Genomic DNA, 20,468 nt, shown 5'->3' on the forward strand with positions numbered 1-20,468 from the left:
TAAGCAATCAAACACCGAAATGGAACTATTTCTTTTTTTTCGTCAAATTATTGTTCCTTCTATACTAAATTCGTCAACTGACACAAATCCCTAAGAAAAGTAGATAAGACAAATTAAAATGAAAATAAAGAAGAAGCTCCGAGAATTGTTAAGGTACAGACGACGTAAGACAATCATCGGTAGACGTGCACCTGCATGGCCGCCGCGTGTCTGATCGTCTGGCTGTCGCATAAGCCATCTTCTCGTTTATTTTACACGGGTTACCAAAATGAGTAAGCTAACTCGACGGAGGAGTTGGCTTGCGTATTTTGTTTATATATTTATATTTTTTTGTATTTTATAAAAATTAATATTTAATTTAATTTTTTTGTTACATATGTATAAATTTTTTTTACAATTTTTTAGTATTTAAATTATGTATTTGATATTATATTATGAACCGAATTTGAAAACGAACCCAAGGAATTAAATCCAAAACAAACCAATTGGTTTTGATCTGAGCAACTGCACTGTTAATTTTAGGCATTATTTATATTAATATTAAAATCCGGGAGGCCCATTTTTAGCCCAAGGGAAAAAAATAAAACATTTATTTATTATTATTTTCATTTTCTTTCATTTTATAATGTTCATTATTGGCATGATTAATTATTTATTTTTCAGAATAGAAAGATCTCTCTGTTTCTCTCCGCTGTCAAATGAAGACTTGAAGCTATTGGAGAATCCTTCTTTGGATTTAATCATCTGTTCTCCTTCGACGGTGCTCTCTCTCTCTCTCTCTCTCTCTCTCTCTCTCTCTCTGCTCTTGCTCGTTGAAATCGCCTTGCTCTTGTCGCGGATTCTGGTGTGCCTTGTTTCTTTTGTCGTTTAAATCTGATCGATTCGCTCTTTCTGGATGAATTGATTTGCGTTTGAATTCGTATCGCTTCTCGTTCTCAATCTGTTGTGGCTTTTGATTTTTTGTTTTTTTCTTGTATCCTGTAGATTTTCTGGTTCCGTTCTTGATGTTTTTGAGCTTGGTCGAGGAATCTCAAGGTGTTCGTACTTGTTTTGAATAGGATTCAGATTTTCGTAGGTTGTGTGCAGGTGAAGATTCTGTCAAGTGGTGATAGCTTACATGATTTTCTTTTTTTTTTCTCGTCTGTGATTAGTGGAAAAGGAGGCTGGATTAGCCACTAATTTGGCTTTTCTGACTGTGGTTTTGCTCAGAAGAAGCGAGGGGATTGTTTTGGGAAATTTTATGCAGAGGGATGGGGTATCTAAACTCAGTGTTGTCATCTTCAAGCCAGGTTCATGCCGATGATGGGCCGGTCAGCGGCGGTGGCCTCAGGTTGTTCTCTTCCTTATCCAGCTGTAGCATATCGTGTATTCATTGTCACGCACTCCTATTCGCTTGCCTGTGGGGGTTTTCCATCTTGTAGTTGTTTTGTCCTTGGAAGCTTTGCACCTGAAATGAGATATCCATGTATAACACTATAACAGCCATTTTCATGATTTGATAGCCGAGTATGGCCTGTGTTCATCATCTAATTATTAAGTCCACGTGCTGATTTATTGATGTATATGTGATCATATTGTAGCTATTGAATTCTGTGAGAAGTCTTCTTTTGCATCTGTTTTAATCTGGAAATGAGAGTAAGGAGAAAACAAAGAAAACTGACGTGAACCCTTTTTGGCTTCTAATCTGATTTATGAGCTGTACTTGTATTTTAGATTGGAAAGATCTGTACTTTTTCACTTTTTTTTCAATTTGACAGCTGCCCCTCACGCTCTGCATAAAACTTATTATAGTTTTTAGGTGGACAGAGTTCACTCTTGCATTGATCACCATATTTCGTTTCATATCAGCGTAAGAGGAGCTAGGAAAATCGTGTCCTAGTATCATCTAGCCTTTTGTGTCTGATCATCTCCCTTTGATTTGAATCTTTAAAGTCAATAATTCTCTTTTTGAAATTTATAAGCCCCTGTGTGTGCTTTCAGTCAAGGAGTTATGATGTATTTTCTATTTTCATTAAAGCATGTTGATACTTCAAAATAGAACTCTTTCATTGCAACTAAAAGTCTAGACGTATGATTTACATTCCCAGATGTTGGCTAGTTTTCTAGATTGACATGTCACTCCTTTGAACTTAGACGTGCTTGCATCCTTTCAAGTTTCAAGATGTATGTGAATTTTCTGAATTACTCTTGATGAATTATGGGTTCTTAGATATTGTTTGCTGTCAAATTTGAATGAACAGAATCAGTTAACAACTTCCGTTTATTTTCTTCCAACAGCCAAAATGGAAAGTTTAGCTATGGATATGCAAGTTCTCCTGGCAAAAGATCTTCGATGGAGGACTTCTATGAGACAAGAATCGATGGTGTTGATGGGGAGATTGTTGGTCTATTTGGAGTCTTCGATGGTATACATTCTAACTCCCTATCAAACACAGGAACTAACTTGTTCATGGGTTGCGTATCATTGGAGGTCGATGCAGTGCTTCTATCTCCAATATAACCTAGTAATATTTTAAAATGTAGCAATATGCATTTCCCCAAGTATAAAGTAGATATATGACAGAGTAGATCGGATTATCTACTTGTTAAACCAAATATTTTATATAGAAGACTTTCAATTGAGATATGAATGTAGGCATTCATTTCTAGTGCGTAAGCATCATATCATACCCTCATATACCAAAATTCATATTTCAACTCTGTATTTAGAATTTAGTTCTAGTAGATAAATATTAGCATGTCGTAGGTTTCCTGTAAAATGGACTCTTGAGAGGCGCAATAGTAATGTAGCTGATGGTTGTGTGACTCATGCCTAGGACATGGAGGTGCACGTGCAGCTGAATATGTGAAGCAAAATCTTTTCAGTAACCTGATCAGACATCCGAAGTTCATTTCTGATACCAGATCTGCTATAGGTGCATTGTAGCTTTTTCCTTATGAATCTTTTGATAATGCTCAATTCACTGCCTAATATTTGTTCTGATTTCTTCATTTTCTTCCTTTTATTGTCAGCCGATGCATACAACCATACAGACTCAGAATTTTTAAAATCAGAAAATAGTCAGAACAGAGATGCTGGTTCAACTGCTTCAACAGCTATCCTAGTCGGTGACCGTTTACTCGTGGCAAATGTAGGGGATTCCAGAGCTGTTATATGCAAAGGCGGCAATGGTAGTGCTTTGTCCCTTCTCGTTTCTTGAAATTCTTGCCTCCACAATTGCTTGCGTTAGGGTTAGAGGGTTCATAAGCCTCCAAAGGGGATCATAAGATAAGAATGCGTCCACAACGATAAGACAGACGGAAAATGCTGATATCTGTATCGGTATCTATTCCACACTAGTAGTGTTAGACCATCTGATCACGTCAAAAATCCATTTGGGCAGCTATGAATAAATATCAGCTATATAGCTTGTTGTTCTATTAACACAAATCTTTTATTTTCATGCAGCTGTTGCGGTTTCCCGAGATCACAAGCCTGATCAAAGTGATGAGCGTCAAAGAATTGAGGATGCAGGAGGATTCGTCATGTGGGCTGGTAAGGAAGATTCTATTATGTTAATCATTTCTGCTTAAATATGAGGTGTTATATCCTTTCTCTTAACTGTGGAATCATTGCCTAAAAGGAACTTGGAGAGTTGGAGGGGTTCTAGCTGTTTCTCGTGCATTTGGCGATAGGCTGCTGAAGCAGTACGTTGTGGCTGATCCAGAGATTCAGGTACGAAATCTCTTCTCGTACTGGAAACATAAATTTTATATAGAAAAAAACTTGAGAATGAAACCAAAAAGACTATGATCTAAACTTCTAAGATCTCTCAAATTGGGGAAATTTCAGGAGGAAAAAATCGACAGCTCTCTCGAATTTCTTATACTTGCGAGTGATGGACTATGGGATGTCGTATCTAACGAGGTTAGGCAGTTTATTTAAATATCATTCCCTAAACATTCTTTTTTCACGCCTGTTATGTTGTTAGATCATTGTCATGTAATGTTGATTACGCTCTCCACCCACTTTCCTATAAACTGTTTTTGTTACCATCAGGAAGCAGTGGCAATGATAAAACCGATAGAAGAGCCAGAGGAAGCGGCGAAGAAGCTGATGATGGAAGCGTACCAAAGGGGAAGTGCCGATAACATAACATGCGTCGTGGTTCGTTTCTTGTCCAACGAAGGCGGATCCACCAGCTCGAGCCACCATGTCAACAATAGCATCATCACCACCAACGAGGGCGGCAACGACTCGTCTCACCATTCTAGTTAAAACATGGTAAATTCCTTCACTTTTTCGCTGTTTCGATTTCAACCAATGCCAAATGAAAGTGTGGGGGGGGGGGGGGGGATACGTATAGATAGATCAAGACCAGAAACACGCACACGACACGCATGTCTGCTTACTCTTTGTTTACTACAGCGATTGTTTTGGGGGGGTCTTTGCTTGGATCTTAAAACTTAGATTTAGATTCCAAGAAGTTTCATGTTCCAGTCTTCATTTTTAGCGTCTTCTTTTTCCTACATCCTATGCTCTGTGTGTGTAGTAGCACTGTAGCAGCATAAAGCCAAAGTCATTATTGGAATTATAGCGACACTCAAATGCTTGTGTCCGAAGAATGAGTTTGCAATTTTTTTTTTCCTTCAAAATTTTTAGTTTATTTGTTTCACATAGATTTTTCTTTCTTCAAAGCTATCAGTTCCTTATTTATTTTTAGTATATAATTGATTAGCAGCAAAATACTTTTATTTAATGTTTTTAGACATAGTTAACTTTTGTTTTATTTGGTGACTAATTTTCTCGCTAACACATTTTTATTTTTATTTTAGAACTTAGTATATTGTAAATTACAAAATCTATTAAACTCTACTTTCCAATATGAATATTTTTTGAGGTCTTTTGTCACAGTTTTTAGAAAATTTTACAAAATTTCTAATTATATTGGTTTTTGGATGATGTGAATGTACGTTATTACAACAATAACTTCGGATCTACAATTATATATATATATATATATATATATATATATATACATGTATATACATGAAACTATATTCACACTTGTATATGCATGACTAGCGGGCATATCATAAATCGTCATGGATGACATTTTGAGTCGCATGAGATTTGATTACCCATACACGTCCGTTTCAGTGACCAACCAGACGTACACGTAAAAGCAATTGCAAACAGACAGAAGCAAAGAAAAGAAAGAAAGGGATCATTCATTATTCTCTCAGTAGCAAAGAAAAGAAGAAATGGATCATGTTAAGAATGCTACAGAAGGGAGAATAAAACGTTGTTTGTCGGTGTGGCGTTCGGATTTGATGTTAAGAATGCTACATTTTATGACCACAAATCGGATTCAAAATAATAACCCCTTCCCCAAAAAAGGACATAAGAAAAGATAATGTCTGATTGATAGATATGAGCTTTCTTTTGATGACAGAGAACTCATGGGAGAGAGAACACTGTTGTTACTTGGGGAGTTTTTGAGAGAGGGAGAGAATATGTCTGAAAGAGAAACTTCAGCCGCTTCCTGACTTGAGCGTATTACTCAACCTGCGCATAGTAATCCATCCAACCCAAAGGCTTTTTTTACGAGCGTTGAAAAGAAATGTGTTCATGCTTTTCGATATTATGATTATGATATAAGAGGGTAAATGCCATTGTTCGGATTCGTAGGTTTTTTTTTTAACGGTAACTAACTGGATCAGATACGAGACCGCAAAAGGGTTAGTAAGCGATGACGAATCGAAAGGGAGGATGGAATGGTTACCAGTCTAAGCCGTCGAAAAGGCCTTCACCTTTGACAGCACAAGTTTTGAAGATGGCCCATTGCCGACTCTTAATCTTATGCAACTCCAAGGCCTCGGTCACAGCAGCGTCATCCATTGCCCCGGGAAGATCCTGTTCATCCGTTCCCATAATAAGAGGAGCTCAGTCTCAGTACAACACAACTAGCAGTTTTGTTTGGAACAAAGGGTGTTATTACGCAAAGCAAACAAAAGAGAAACAATCCAAATATCCGATGAGATCGGTTCAAAAGATCTAAAGAACAACAAAGCTTTGCCAAGTAAAACAACTTGAGAAGATGATACTGACCTGCTTATTCGCGAATATGAGAACCACTGCACCTTTCAACTCCTCCTCCTATATTATAATGGTTGAAAAGTGAGTCATACTTAGAAGCTATGTTACATAATAACAAGATGAAAATAGCTTACTTATGATGCAGTTGGTCTTCGAAAAAGGAAAACAAATTTTATACAACAAAAACAGTTTCCCTGCTTCCACAGTTAGACTACCAGTCTACACTATAATAATGTTGAATAGTATATCTGTAAGCAGATTCCAGCGGCGAACTAAAATTGAACCGGTATTATATCGCCAACAGATGCCCTCGATCATTCCAGATAATGGATATGAGAAGTCCTTTTATTAACAGATATGTGAAGCAGTTAGTTATATAAGAAGAAAGAAGCTTCAGCAGCAATTTACCTCCAAAATTGCATGAAACTCCTCTTTCGCCACTCCAATCCGATCTGTATCACTTGAATCGACAACATAGATCACTGCTTGTGTATTTGGGAAATAGCACCGCCAGTATGGCCTGTCAATATTAGTAACAAAAAATTGCCCAGGACATGGATCCTTTAATCCCAGTCGATCCATTCGTGTTCTGCATATCTCCAACATATATGCAGTACTCCGGTTTTCAATGCTTTTTAGAAACAGAAGGAAAATGGAATAAGCATAACCTTACCTGATACTTGTCTGACCACCTGACATAAGAACAGTTGTGTTAGTTAATCAATTCATATTTTACATAAGAACAGTTGGGAAAAAACAAGGTTATAGATAACATATGAATCTTCTACAGAAACATCAACCACCTAAATGGCTAGAGAAAGGCAGTACTAATCAGTCATTGCCTTTTACTCTAAACTGCATAACCCTCCATCACCCATTTTTCTAATAGAACGATGTCTTTTCAAGATCAAGTAGAGGAAACCATAACATGTAACAAAAGAGTCTGAGATTCAACCTATTATGTCGCCACCAGTTATCAACAGGAGGGGTGCCTTTTCAAGGATGCAAAGTCAATGAAACTCTCAATCATGACATTGCACCCATGAACAAGCATCCTATTTTCTAAATGTGTCGTTGCATTTAGGTCTTCTAAAGCCCACTTTCAATCCTCAGTTGCCCCCAAAGACTACGATTAATGTTCCAGAAGAACCACAAACTGAAACCATTAAAACATGATTGATCTAAATCTATCTAATAACGCTTGTATGTCCTGTAGATCTCGAATTCACTTCCCTATGAAGCAAAAATATATTTAGACAGCTCAAAACGCATTGAGCAGCTTCATCGTTAAAACAACAGTACCGAGACGTACCCAAATCCCAGACCTGAAACTTGATATTGTTGTACTGTACGGTCTCGACGTTAAATCCAATAGCTGCATATCAGAACACAGCAAAATGGAAATATTGAAGCAAATCTCGTTCCCGAGAGCACACCAAATCGAAGATCCGACCGAAAAAATCCAAGAAATGATCCATAATTTATACAAAAACGAGAGAAAAGCATACTTGGAATCGTGGATACCACCTCCCCCATCTGAAGCCGATCTGCGAACACGAAAACAACACACACACACAAAAATAAAAATCAACGCGGCACAAACCAAAAATCATCGAATCGAAAAATCTAGTCATTGAACGTTCAATCCAAGCAAAAAGCGCATCTAAAGGAAGAGAAAGCGTGCGAGAAAGAGAATGAGGGGTTTACAGAGGATGGTGGTTTTTCCAGCATTGTCGAGACCGAGGACGAGGATACGAGCTTCTTTGTTGCCGAGCAGGTTAGAGAACAACCTCGTGAACAAGATTCCCATCGTCTAGCTCTTGAGATCGAACGATCTAAGAGAAATTCTTCCCCAGGATCATTCGAGCTCAGATCTTCCCTTCTTTGAGCAATGGAAGACGAAAAAGATCCATTTTGCAAATTTCATTAATCGTTTCCGTTCTGTTTCTCAAATTTTTTTCCTCCCTGTCAAAACCTCTGAATCGGTTAGAGACTTTTCTCTTTAAGTAATTTCAATAGGCCCATCATTTTTCCTTTTGAGGCCCATCTCAAACCCAAACCGAACCCACGTGTACGACATATATACATGTATACGCATACAGATAGATATATACACAACCGGATTTCGATCTTAATCCTTTGCAGACGAGAAAGACGACGAAATCGAAGATTCCGATCGCCGGCGGTGGGAGAGATGAACCACGGCCAACAATCCGGCAAGGCGAAGCACGAAGAAGATGCTGCTCTCACGGAGTTTCTCGCTTCCCTCATGGATTATACTCCCACTGTATGATAATTTGGAAGTTGTTCATGTACCCTCTGGCCATGAAACCCTTGGGAACAACTGTTTGAGCTCTGATTTCTTTGTTTTCCTTCAGATTCCCGATGAATTAGTGGAGCACTATCTGGCTAGGAGTGGGTTTCAGTGCCCCGACGTGCGATTGTAGGTATTTCCGCCCTTTTTTGTTTCTGTTAAGTTTGTAGTGAAATTTGGCAGATCAGAAACTATTATCAGAATCGTTGTACAGGGATTACGTATTTGGGGTTTTCGTCTCTCCAGTTACCAATCCTCGTTTCACTTTTTTAGTTCTCTTGATGGAAATTTGATCCTATGATTCTATGGCTATTATGGTTTAAAAATGTAGATCTGAAAACTGTGTATGTTATACTACGAAATATGTTTGGAGACAGCATGAGAAAAGACTCTTAATTTCTTAAAATATCTCGTGATTTGTGATCAAAAGATTGGAACTTTATCATGTAAAGATTAGATTCTGCACAGAATTTTGAGGAGGAAATGCATCTTTTGAAAATCTTAACCCTGCTTGTGCGGCTGCTATCTACCTTTTGACATCGCATTGTGTTGTGGCTTGTTTGGTTTTGTCCTCCCTCCCCCTCACATTTTCATGTCCTATGTGTATTTTGCTGCCAATTTGAGTTGTACTTGTATCTCCTTGTTTTGCAGAATAAGGCTGGTAGCTGTGGCTACGCAGAAGTTTGTTGCAGATGTTGCTAATGATGCTCTTCAGTAAGTTGCCATTCCTCCTTTCTCATTGTTTGATGTATTAGGTTCGGAATTGCGTACGTGATATGAAAATGCGATGAAGAGGAGTGGCCTCGGTTTGAATGGAGGAGTTGAGGGGACTTATAAAACCTTTGAGATTGAGTAAACCTAACTATCAGCTATCTGATATTTGGAGCTGAGGTTTGTGGTACAAATGGTCTACACATAAGGGTATTGGAACTAGAGATTCATTGATGGATTATAGTTTTAGAGTGGAACCTAGAATTAGTTTTGTTTCCTGCCTTTCCTCAGCCCCCTAAACATCTGGTCTCAAAAGCATTGCCGAACTGGCCTGTTATGTTGTTAGATCATTGTCATGTAATGTTGATTTATGCACTCTAATGTAGGCATTGCAAGGCAAGACAAGCAACGGTTGTCAAAGACAAAAAACAGCAGAAGGTGGTTCTTTCATTGCAGACTTGAGAATTGTTGTGTACATAATTCGAGAACTAAACACCATGTGATTTTCCAAAGTTACCAACATTGACTTGCTTGAAACAGGATAAACGCTTAATATTGACAATGGACGACCTTTCAAAAGCACTGCAAGAGGTAAACGCTTAAGCATTTCATGTTATGTTCTATGCTTCTAGATATCTCTGCTTTATGCGACATTTGGCCACTGACCTTCTTTGTGTGACGAGAAGATAACAGTACTTCTTATTTCATACTAAAGTTGTAGTGGAGAACTGAACAAAACTCGTTAACTTATGTGTGAAGTTGGTTAGGAAAATGCTTCAATGTTTTAAGACAGAGCATGAAACTTGAGAGAAATTCTGAAGTGATCCTAATGATTTGGACAACATTAGTCAATTATATAGACATTTTTTTTGTCCTCCCATCAAGCTTTAGCCATAATTGTGGATTACTGGATTTGCAGTATGGTGTGAACGTGAAGACCCAAGAATACTTTGCTGATAGCCCTTCAACGGGGATGGATGCCACGGCAAGGGATGAGTGAGCCAGGCTTCTTGCGAAAAGCATTTTCTCTCATCTTCTCCCGTGAGTGTTGTTGGTACTGTTTGTGATGCCATGTTTTCTCTAGTTTTCTGCCAAACAGAATCCGCTTCTCTTCCGTTGGAAATCAGATGTATTCTCTATGGTTTTCAAGAAATGGGCATTTGGCCAATAAGATAATACCACAAAGAGCTAGCCTTGGCCATTCTTTTGCTCACTGCAGCTCTTAAAAGCCCCTTGGCTGACTCAGGGACTGCATTATCTCTCTCCTCTCTTGGGTCTCGACGTCATAGAGGAGGGGGAATGAGTTGAGATCTACAGAAGCTCAAGCTAATAATAAATATGGGTGAGTTGATACTTGGATGGTAGAGAAGTTGAGCCCCGTATATACACATACGTAGTCTCTCTGTACGGTTGTACTTCTTGTGCAGGTACTGATCAAGTGCGTGAATGTTTCTATTCTGATTCACACCCATTCCAAATACAAAAACGTGTTGCATCAGTTCCTTTTTCCGCATTTGGAGTGAATTCAGTTCTAACCATTTCTTGAATCATATCATTGTGCTGCACTTGTCCAAATATCGTACCTAGAAAATGATAACGAGTCCTGTGTGAACCACAGCTGAACTCATTCTCGTCTCTGATGCTCCATTGGGTGAAACCAAAAGATCAAACCGAAGAACCCGAACATCAACAAATCTTTGCCCGAGTGTCGGCAGAAACAGAAGAAACATAAGCATGCAGAACCGGAGATTCGGATCACAAGACATCACCATGTGCGTGATGATGATTCTTGGACAAAAACAGATAAATCATCAACCAATATAAAGAAAGAACAGATCTAACATTACAAAGTATGTGAAAATGTGTGGGAATCTATTACAAGGCCTCAACCAAAGCAGTTGCTGGAATTCAAAAGGTTATCTATTGCGCAAACACTAGAAGTCTACAAATTTATCTATGGTGATAATCTTCTCCAAAGTTCAAGACCAAAAAATAAAAAGCCAAGTACTTGGAGTTCTCCGCCATTGACTCTTAACTATTACCAGAGACCACAAAGAAGCACAATCTATATTCGGCAACCCAATATCGAAGTTTTGCTTTTACTTGCAGGATCCAAAACTCGCTCTCATCATGAAAAAAAACACACGAAAACAGACAGCAAATAAGTAGCAGCAACTGCTACTCCTATCACCAGACAAAACAGAACAGTGACTGTGAGAGCGAGGAGTTTACCCAAATGTTAAACATCACTCAGCTCTCCCCAACCTCCCCGAGAACAAATTTAACACGGCCATGCAAATAGATCGTTAACTAATCTGAAGTATCCTGCAAATGTAAGAAAACTAATAAACCGCTGCTATTAACCTAATGGATATAAATGCACTAAAAAAGGATAGACTTTTTAAAAGGGAGAAACTAAGGTTGCACCTAATTTCTACCATGGAACAGATAGTGAGTACCTGCCAAGTAGTAGTGTGTTTGGAGCAGCTCCTCATCCATTCTAAGTTTAAGAAAAGAAAAGCCAGTGAAGTTCGAAGAAGGCCACACTGGAGCTGAAGAGGTTTTCAAACATAAGGCATCTAGAGGTGAAGCAGAAGCCAGTTGGGTTAAACATATCGAAGATCCCATAAAGCAGGCAGAGCTACTAATGAAGATGCCACAGAGGAGAGTAGAGAAGCAGATAACCAATGAAGCAGAACCTCGACACACTAAAAATGGAGAAAAAAAAAGCAAGGACATTTAGCAGAACTTCTAAGAAGCATTATGTCTTCAAGAACTTGGAGTGAATTTAAAAGTGTTTTACCTATAGCAGATACACAACTACGCTTCATACCCAAACGCACAAGTAGCATGACAGCAATTCAAAAGTAGCAAGCTATCCAAATCCATCTGGAGGTGAGAGTCTCAACCAGATAAAACATGTTCCCTTAGTGAATTTCACAGATAGTAATTGTCCTTCAGTCTTCTTTTCTTCTCAGCAACCAGCACTTCCAGATTCGACAGTTGGTTATCCTGCCAACAGTTCTCCAGTTCTCAGCTCCGGCTTCTGTGCCTGTCTTTCACACCATTTCTGCAGAAACAAGGGCAGAAAAAATTCAGATGTATATTTATATTTACACTAGGCAGGAGCGAGAGCTGTGTAGAGAAAACACAAACATTCAGTTAAAGTTCAATTTAACATGACCTAACTGTGAATGTCAAACATATCAAATCAATGTTTTGAATCACTAAATTGAGAAAATGTAGCATCACAAATAGAAACTGTAGAAAAACAGGAAGTTCACCCATTAGCATAAGGCGCCTCCTCGCGTCCTCGGTAAGCTGGTGACCTGCGGCCAAGAGGAGAAGGACTGCGACGCCTTGGAGATTTTCCACGGGGGCTGTAACTCCTGAGTCCAGTGAAACATGTTACTAACTGGCTTACAGAGTAATAAATAGTTGCAATCCGCCGATTAGAAACAAGAGAGGAGAAGATTGAATAATCGAGTTATATGACCTCCGTCCATAGCTTGGGCTCCTTCTGTATCTCGGGCTGCGACTGCGGCTGCGGCGCCTCCCAGAGCCACCACGAGAACGGCATTCACGTGCAAAATGACCAGGTTCTCCACACTCATAACACTTTAGATCAGAACCACCACGACCACGGCCGCCGCCGCCACCGCCTCCACGACCCCCACCACCGCCGCGGTTGTGAGACTGCTCCACCCTCCATCCATTCTTGCCTATCATAACCAATATCGTGCACATACATAACTCACTCAAGAGCCTTTCCAAGAGCAACAGGACAAATCATAGATTTATAAGTGACGGAAAATCTTTAAGAAATTTGGGTTCCTTCAAAAGTTAATAATTTTTCAAAGTCCATAAAATGAGAATCCTAGAATAACACTCATTTTTCATAGTGTATATACTATAAAAAAATAAAGCAACATCAACACAGAAATACAGGCATACCATCTAAATCACGAATGGCATCTCGGGCATCCCTCGGATCATCAAAATCAATGAAGGCATAACCAGGTGGCCTTCGAGCAACCCATACACTGCAGATGAAAAAACATTAAAGATTCGACCACAAACGCAAATAATCAGCTGGGAGGAACTATTCTCACTTCCGAATGGTTCCATAAACGCGAAACTCATCCTCGAGTTCACGCTCAGTAACTCGTGGATCCAAGTTACCCACATACACACGCGACATTGCTCCTGTTACCTGTCAATCGCATCGATCGAAACATAAAAACGCATACTTAAATCATGAACAACAAACCGATTTCATCTTCCAAAAACATAATTGCAGAATTTAAAAGATTCCCGGTTAAAATTTTCAACAAGAATCGATGAGATCTCGTTCATATCGCAACATCAAAACTTTTCACACCCCATGGAAATCAATAAAGAAACAGATGGATCTCCACTCGAAGAACCATAGAATCTAACAGGGTTAAAGGATCTAACTCTTTAGATCTACAAACACTAACAAAGCCTTCAAATTAAACGTATCGGAGAAAAGCTCAGGTACATGAAACATAAAGCGAGCACGAGAGCGCGACAAACGAAATGAAGAACCGAGGAGGATTAGGTACCTGGAGAGTGCAGAGGGAAGAACACAGAGAAAACTGAGCCGCTCAGAAAAGGAAAAGCTTGATTTTTTTTTTCTTCTTCTCCTACTCCTGAGATTAGGGTTTCAGAATCTGAAAAATGAAGAAATAAATACCCGATCGGATTTTTTTCGGGCCGTCAACTCGCCAAAATTAAAAGCCCAACAAAGGAGAGTCTATGTTAATGGGCTTATAAGTGGGCCTTATATGGGCTTTGCATATCCTTTTTTTTCTCCATTTTATAAATCCGTCATCAAAAAGAACGATACAATTTTTATATAGCTTTTGATGAATATACGTTTTCATTATTTTTATGTATATGTGTATATAATATATAACGCTAAATGTTTCAGAATAAAAAAATGGTCTGAGTTAGCTAACAAATTTGGAAGCTGAAATAGCTCCTTTTTACTGCTTATTTTAGGATTTGAATTTTTTTCGTTTTTAGAAAAAAAACTATACATATTCTTTTTCAATATTTCTGAATTTGATTGTATTACTTTTTTTAAAAAAAAAAATCGATTTTATTTTGGTTTTTTTAATTATTTTTGTATTATGCTTAGTTTCAGTTTAAATTATAAAGAATCAAAATGTATCCCATTTAGTTTTTATATAGAATTCAATTTAAATATAATTATATATTATTCTGGTGAGATAAATTTGAAACACAGAATACAAGTTTATTGGGTAAGTAACTTAACAAGAAGGTATACCCAAAAACCTATAAATTTTATATATATAGACACTTGTAGATCTTGTCTAATATATAATTATTTAGCTTTTCTATAATTAAATTTAAATAATTCAACCGATAAAATAGGAATACAAAACGTTTGTCTCGCTGCGAGTTTGAACCTTAAATTTTAGAATAACGACATATATTCCAAATCACATTATTAATCTCTAACTCAAAATTTATTTGAATCTTAGTTCAAGATATTTAGTTATCTAAAAAAAATCAGGCTTCTCCATGGAACGCAACAGGAAAAAAAAAAGATTAAATAATAAATTATATAATGGCTTGAACAGGTAAACAATAATAATTCAGATTAGGGGGGTTCCCATTGTATGCAAATTGATAGATACAACATGCATTTTAACGGACAGCTTTCTTCCACCAACTTGTGAACAAAAACACAAAACACTTTGAAAATGGAATTTGTTGGTATCGATTCGTTCATACCAAATAGGTACAGTGACTTCGTTTTAGTATTCAATTATTTCAAACCAAATTTTAATTTAAGATTTGATTGGATATCATTTCATTTAAATAAAAATGGATTATTATACGCATTTGCTTGAGATTCAATACTCCTCGAACCGAAATCAAATATCTAAAAGAAACTCCACATATATATATATATATTAAACAGTAGAGACGTTTGTCCTAAGTCCAAAGTTCAGCTGACCCCATCCGAAAAATATTGAGTTTCGAATTTAAAATTATCGATCCAAAAAATTTTAGATTTTCATACCCAATTCAAATCAAGATTTAGATCGATCCAAAAATCAGATTACTTTTTTAAAAAATAAAAAATATAAAAAATAATTTGATCCGACCCGGATCCAAATCTTACAAAATTGGATTTCGGGTTTCATTGTATAGGTTTGAAAAAATTCGGGTCACTCCAAATCACAACCCAAAACTCTCTGACTAAGAGTAGACTCATACTAAATCGGAGTCTACTCTTGATTAATATCCAAATATGAAATTGTTTTCTAATACAAACTATTAAATTTTATTAAAATTCATATGTAAAACAATTTCAAATAATTTGGTTAAAATTATCGACAATATGGTTAAAGGTTGTGTATATAATTGTTTTAGATTTCAAAAATTAAAATATTTTTTAACACATTTCAATATTTCGTATATTTATTTATTAAATTAAAAATTGATATATATTATTTTAACATATTTTATAAAATTCAGGATATTTTTATGAAATTCTACCTATCTATAAATACCAGTGACATAATTAAATTTTGTTTACCAAGCTCGAGAGCAATCATAATTAAGTGATCATATATATAATGGATCCGACGGTAGGTCACCGGGACCACCCGGTTGCCTGAGGACCGGTGGTCAACAAGTTCTCTATTTTTTTTCCCTATCAAAAGAAAAATGGGTCCCACCTATTTGATCAAACTTTTATTTTTCCTTCTTTTTCGTTTTTAACTATTTATATTTGTCGTTATTATTCTCATCGCTGTTTACCAAATATAAAGACTATATTAATATTATTATCCATAGTCAACTATTGTTGCGTATAATATAATGTTTCGTTATTTTGCTGGTCCATCATCTGTGTTGATTAGGTGAGTTAAAGTCAGGGAAATAATTTCATTGTTGTTGCTGTTGTAAATTATATTATTCACTACAATTTCAAGTCAAGACGGCTTCTAGAAGTGTAAATCTTGATATTGTTATCATTTAGTATTTTATTTGAAAAAAATGAAACTTGCTTCTAAAATAGAGAGAAATAATTTTAAAAACCCGTCACTGTAAAAGATAAAATAATTACGTGAGATACATATATATATATATATATAACTGTTTCAATATAAATAACTATATATATATACACACACACATTTGAATCCGATTGGTGCTAGGGGTGTCAATCAATGTGGTGTTTGACAAGTATGAACGTCTCGAGTAATTTTATCATATATGTTTCCAAAATACAATAAAATAAAATAGTAATAATCTTACAACATGTTAAAAATAATAAATACGTTATGAAGATATGCGTGTTGAAATTTCATGGCATACGAACAAATAGTGCCAAAAAACTTTGCTTGAATTCAAACGGAAAGGAAAAAGATAACGTAAATTTGATCAAGAAGTCAAAAAATATTTATTCTTCCTCACTAAAATCCATTTTTAATAAACAAAATGAATTTCGGAGTGCCGAGACTTCTTTAAAATAGAATAAATAAGACAACATTAATCGAATAATGATCATAACAATTTATTTCGCAATTCGCAATAATGATAACAATAATAATGGAGTAATTCATTATATGTCAAAATTTTCTTTAAAGACGAAATAAATTGACATGGGGCCCACATTCCAAGAAACCAAAGCTGTGATTGCCTTATTCCATGGAAACAATCAATTTAATCTCAGCCGTTGGATCAACACTTGCCCGGTTGACTAAAACCCATACCTTTGACCCGGTCAGTCACCACCTTCCCCTTTCCCATATATATCTCCGCTTCTCTCCTCTTCTGCATCTCCACCGTATTCGTTTCTTCTTCAATGGCTGTCGATCTCATGAGTTTCCCTAAGATGGATGATCAAACGGCTATAAAGGAAGCTGCATCGCAAGGCCTAGAGAGCATGGAGCACCTGATCCGGACCCTCTCCCACCGGCCTCATGGCAACGTCGACTGCTCCGAGCTCACCGACTTCACTGTCTCCAAGTTCAGAAAGGTCATCTCCCTCCTTAACCGAACCGGTCACGCTCGGTTTAGACGCGGACCAGTTCACTCCTCCGCCGCCTCCCCTTTGCCGGCGACGTCGAATCCGCCTCCGATATCTGCTCCTGCGCCGGTGATTGTGCCGGCGAACCTCGTTCAGTCGAATCAGCAGAGCCTGACGCTCGATTTCTCCAGATCAAGTATTTTCGGCTCCAAGGCAAAATCCGGGGAGCTCGAGTTCGCCAAGGATAGCTTCAGTGTCTCGTCGAACTCTTCCTACATGTCGTCGGCGATTACAGGCGACGGCAGCGTCTCCAATGGGAAACAGTGCTCGCACGGCAAGCCACCTTTGGCCGGTCATCCTTGCAGGAAGAGATCCCTCGAGCACGAGCACAAGCACTCTGAAGGATTTTCCGGCAAGATTCCCGACGGTAGCAACGGCAAGTGCCACTGCAAGAAGAGGTACTTTTACTTGTTTCTCGTCACCGACTCGTCGTCTTAGCATTTCTCCGTCAACTTTCATTAATTAACTTTTTTGACTAGCAATACAAGATGAATTCATTAATTAGTTATATACAAATAGTAACTGAACCAAGTAAACCGGTATGGTTCATTCTTAACCAGTCGGTTTGGTTACCTACGGTATACGGCAATTGCGGCGCGTGGCGCGCGTGCAACGGCTAGTGAACGTGCTTCGGCACAGTTTTTGGAAAAGAAACTCTTTGTTTGACCGTAGACTACTTTACATCCCGAAACACACTCAGGTCACGTTAGCTCCTCGGCGCACGTTAAACTAATTTGTGTTATTTTGTTTTGTTTTGTTGTTATTTAATTAAAGCAGGAAAAATCGGGTGAGGAGGAGCGTTAGGGTTCCGGCGATAAGCTCGAACATCGCTGATATTCCATCGGACGAGTACTCGTGGAGAAAGTACGGGCAGAAGCCGATCAAGGGCTCACCATACCCACGGTAACTAGAGTAGACCCGCGTCTCTCCGCCGTTGATTCTGATTCGTCTTGTTCGATCTGACGGTGGAGATTGTGTCTGTTCCATCGCAGGGGTTATTACAAGTGCAGCAGTTTCAGAGGATGTCCGGCGAGGAAACACGTGGAACGAGCAGCGGATGATCCGAAGATGCTGACTGTGACGTACGAAGGAGAACACCGTCACGACCAGACCGCGGCGCGGGGGAATATTTCTCCCGGTTTGGTGTTTGATTCGAAATGAGGGGGTGGAAATGCAAAGAATGAAAAGCCTGGGGTGGAAATTAGAAATGTGATCGATTAGTTGGGTTAGTCCTTTCATCTTTTGTAATATTTTGAGCTGTAGAGAGGTTTTGGATTGTAAATTCTTTTAATTATAGATTAAACGAAGATAGAAATGTTGTTTTATTTTATCTTAATGTAAAAATTCCATGCATTTCGAAATTTTGCTATGGTGGAATATATATATATATATATATATATATATATATATATATATAAATATTAATATAATTGATTCTGATTCGTCTTGTTCGATCTGACGGTGGAGATTGTGTCTGTTCCATCGCAGGGGTTATTACAAGTGCAGCAGTTTCAGAGGATGTCCGGCGAGGAAACACGTGGAACGAGCAGCGGATGATCCGAAGATGCTGACTGTGACGTACGAAGGAGAACACCGTCACGACCAGACCGCGGCGCGGGGGAATATTTCTCCCGGTTTGGTGTTTGATTCGAAATGAGGGGGTGGAAATGCAAAGAATGAAAAGCCTGGGGTGGAAATTAGAAATGTGATCGATTAGTTGGGTTAGTCCTTTCATCTTTTGTAATATTTTGAGCTGTAGAGAGGTTTTGGATTGTAAATTCTTTTAATTATAGATTAAACGAAGATAGAAATGTTGTTTTATTTTATCTTAATGTAAAAATTCCATGCATTTCGAAATTTTGCTATGGTGGAATATATATATATATATATATATATATATATATATATATATGAAGATTAATCGAATAGTTGTTATTTTATTGATGTTTTATAAATTTTTTGTTTAACTTTTGAAATTTCAATATTCTTTAAATTTTAGTGTAATGGTGACTAGTGGCTGAATGGAAGAATGGAAAGTTAACGGGGTTTTTTTATTGAGTTGTAGGATTGTTTTTTAATTATAATTGATAATTATAATTATAATTTGTTTAGTGGATTGATGCGAGTTATGGGTCACTTAATCACGTGATGCTGTCGGGAGAATATTAATTTGACAATTATTCTCCGATTTTTGTATTGTCAAGTTCTCATTTGTTCTCACCCGCTTCTGCTGTTCATGATATTTTCGAGCATCTGCTTGACGTATACCAAAATCAAGTCAAACAAAAAATTTATATAATAACCATGTTTTAAAAATAGAATTGTATTCAAATTACATATAATTAAATAAAGTTTATTTTTCTAAATTTTAGATTGAATTAAAAGTAATTAAAATTTGAAGAGACATAAAAAACAATCATTTTTTAATTAAAAAAAAATCACATAAAAATACATAAATTCTACAAAAAAAATACATCAATTTTATCTTGACAAATAAATACATAAATGTTTATATATAAAAAAATTATTATCTCTTTAAATTAAAATTTTAAGTTAATTCCGTACACATCGACGATATTATTAAGATCTGAATACAAAATTATTTCGAATAAATAATGTTAAGAATTGTTAAAATTTTATATATGATACAAATTCAAATAATTTAAGTACAATAATAATAGAAATAAATGTAATCATTAAAAATTAACGCACATCAACATCAATCAACATCAATATCGTTTTAGTCTCACGTTTATTTGGAATCGGTTCATTAAAAATTAAATATATTAAAAATAAATAGAGAAGATGAAACTTTTATATGTATGTTTTTTTAATTTATATAGTTGAGAGTTTTAAATTAGAAATTTTATTTATGAAAATTAATTTTAGTAAGTTGTAAAATTTAAGATTTTTTTGTACCTATATATTAGTATGGCTTAAATACATATTATTTTCTTACTTGCTGTATAAGAATGATCGCGTTGCACTACACCGTATAAGCTTGCCATGTTCTTACTTACTTATATGTTAAGAAATATCATGTTCAATTTTTTTCCTATTAGAACGTAGTTAATGTAGAATCCTATGTTGTAAATTTTATTATAAAAAAATGAAAATCAAAGGAAAATTTTAATACTTTTGATGTCAGAAATATAAAATATTATTCTCTACAAAATTATTTATTATCTACCCAACCGTTATAGAATTGTACGTTGATCTAAACGCAAAAGGACAAATAATATAGTCTTATAATTAATTTTTACTTGTGTATT

General features: G+C 36.7%; 5 protein-coding genes across 15 annotated transcripts; 3 read left to right on the top strand and 2 right to left on the bottom strand.

The window, feature by feature from the left end:
* The first annotated feature begins 653 nt into the window (after window positions 1-653).
* LOC104803865 (probable protein phosphatase 2C 59) lies at window positions 654-5,382 on the top strand. 7 transcript variants are annotated; one of them, XM_019201401.1, is made up of 11 exons: window positions 787-844; window positions 985-1,086; window positions 1,210-1,330; window positions 2,278-2,405; window positions 2,817-2,915; window positions 3,013-3,171; window positions 3,449-3,535; window positions 3,624-3,715; window positions 3,833-3,907; window positions 4,040-4,264; window positions 5,141-5,382. In XM_019201401.1, exons 3-10 carry the CDS (start codon window positions 1,251-1,253, stop codon window positions 4,256-4,258), a joined length of 939 nt encoding a protein of 312 aa, XP_019056946.1. In that variant the 5' UTR covers window positions 787-844; window positions 985-1,086; window positions 1,210-1,250; the 3' UTR covers window positions 4,259-4,264; window positions 5,141-5,382. The 7 variants fall into 7 exon arrangements, with proteins under 7 accessions (XP_010526254.1, XP_010526258.1, XP_010526259.1 ...); XM_010527957.2 differs by lacking the exons at window positions 787-844; window positions 5,141-5,382 and adding an exon at window positions 666-760 and having other exon boundaries at window positions 4,040-4,337; XM_010527954.1 differs by lacking the exon at window positions 5,141-5,382 and having other exon boundaries at window positions 4,040-4,337.
* Window positions 5,227-8,039, bottom strand: LOC104803864 (ADP-ribosylation factor 1). The gene is made up of 8 exons (XM_010527951.2): window positions 7,787-8,039; window positions 7,588-7,626; window positions 7,392-7,454; window positions 6,753-6,771; window positions 6,488-6,599; window positions 6,092-6,139; window positions 5,766-5,896; window positions 5,227-5,548 (listed from the first exon to the last, which is right to left on the bottom strand). Exons 1-8 carry the CDS (start codon window positions 7,887-7,889, stop codon window positions 5,515-5,517), a joined length of 549 nt encoding a protein of 182 aa, XP_010526253.1. The 5' UTR covers window positions 7,890-8,039; the 3' UTR covers window positions 5,227-5,514.
* Window positions 8,040-8,203: 164 nt separating this feature from the next.
* Window positions 8,204-10,317, top strand: LOC104803866 (transcription initiation factor TFIID subunit 10). Its single transcript, XM_010527960.2, has 6 exons — window positions 8,204-8,366; window positions 8,458-8,522; window positions 9,045-9,107; window positions 9,491-9,542; window positions 9,645-9,695; window positions 10,024-10,317. Exons 1-6 carry the CDS (start codon window positions 8,274-8,276, stop codon window positions 10,102-10,104), a joined length of 405 nt encoding a protein of 134 aa, XP_010526262.1. The 5' UTR covers window positions 8,204-8,273; the 3' UTR covers window positions 10,105-10,317.
* Window positions 10,318-10,942: 625 nt separating this feature from the next.
* On the bottom strand, window positions 10,943-13,782 carry LOC104803867 (serine/arginine-rich splicing factor RSZ22-like). Of its 4 annotated transcripts, none has more exons than XR_770279.2 (8): window positions 13,691-13,782; window positions 13,217-13,317; window positions 13,059-13,147; window positions 12,601-12,826; window positions 12,389-12,484; window positions 11,908-12,174; window positions 11,564-11,812; window positions 10,943-11,429 (listed from the first exon to the last, which is right to left on the bottom strand). XR_770279.2 is itself a non-coding variant. In XM_010527961.1 (6 exons), exons 2-6 carry the CDS (start codon window positions 13,303-13,305, stop codon window positions 12,138-12,140), a joined length of 546 nt encoding a protein of 181 aa, XP_010526263.1. In that variant the 5' UTR covers window positions 13,306-13,317; window positions 13,691-13,782; the 3' UTR covers window positions 11,843-12,137. The 4 variants fall into 4 exon arrangements, 1 of the variants encoding a protein (XP_010526263.1); XR_770277.2 differs by having other exon boundaries at window positions 12,389-12,493; XR_770278.1 differs by having other exon boundaries at window positions 10,943-11,812; window positions 12,389-12,493.
* A 3,141-nt stretch (window positions 13,783-16,923) lies between these two features.
* On the top strand, window positions 16,924-18,521 carry LOC104803868 (probable WRKY transcription factor 17). 2 transcript variants are annotated; one of them, XM_010527962.1, is made up of 3 exons: window positions 16,924-17,594; window positions 17,971-18,099; window positions 18,189-18,521. In XM_010527962.1, exons 1-3 carry the CDS (start codon window positions 16,972-16,974, stop codon window positions 18,355-18,357), a joined length of 921 nt encoding a protein of 306 aa, XP_010526264.1. In that variant the 5' UTR covers window positions 16,924-16,971; the 3' UTR covers window positions 18,358-18,521. The 2 variants fall into 2 exon arrangements, with proteins under 2 accessions (XP_010526264.1, XP_010526265.1); XM_010527963.2 differs by having other exon boundaries at window positions 16,925-17,594; window positions 17,974-18,099.
* Window positions 18,522-20,468: the final 1,947 nt, after the last annotated feature.

Source organism: Tarenaya hassleriana, unplaced genomic scaffold (genome assembly GCF_000463585.1).
Source record: "Tarenaya hassleriana unplaced genomic scaffold, ASM46358v1 Cleome9, whole genome shotgun sequence".
Lineage (NCBI taxonomy): Eukaryota > Viridiplantae > Streptophyta > Magnoliopsida > Brassicales > Cleomaceae > Tarenaya > Tarenaya hassleriana.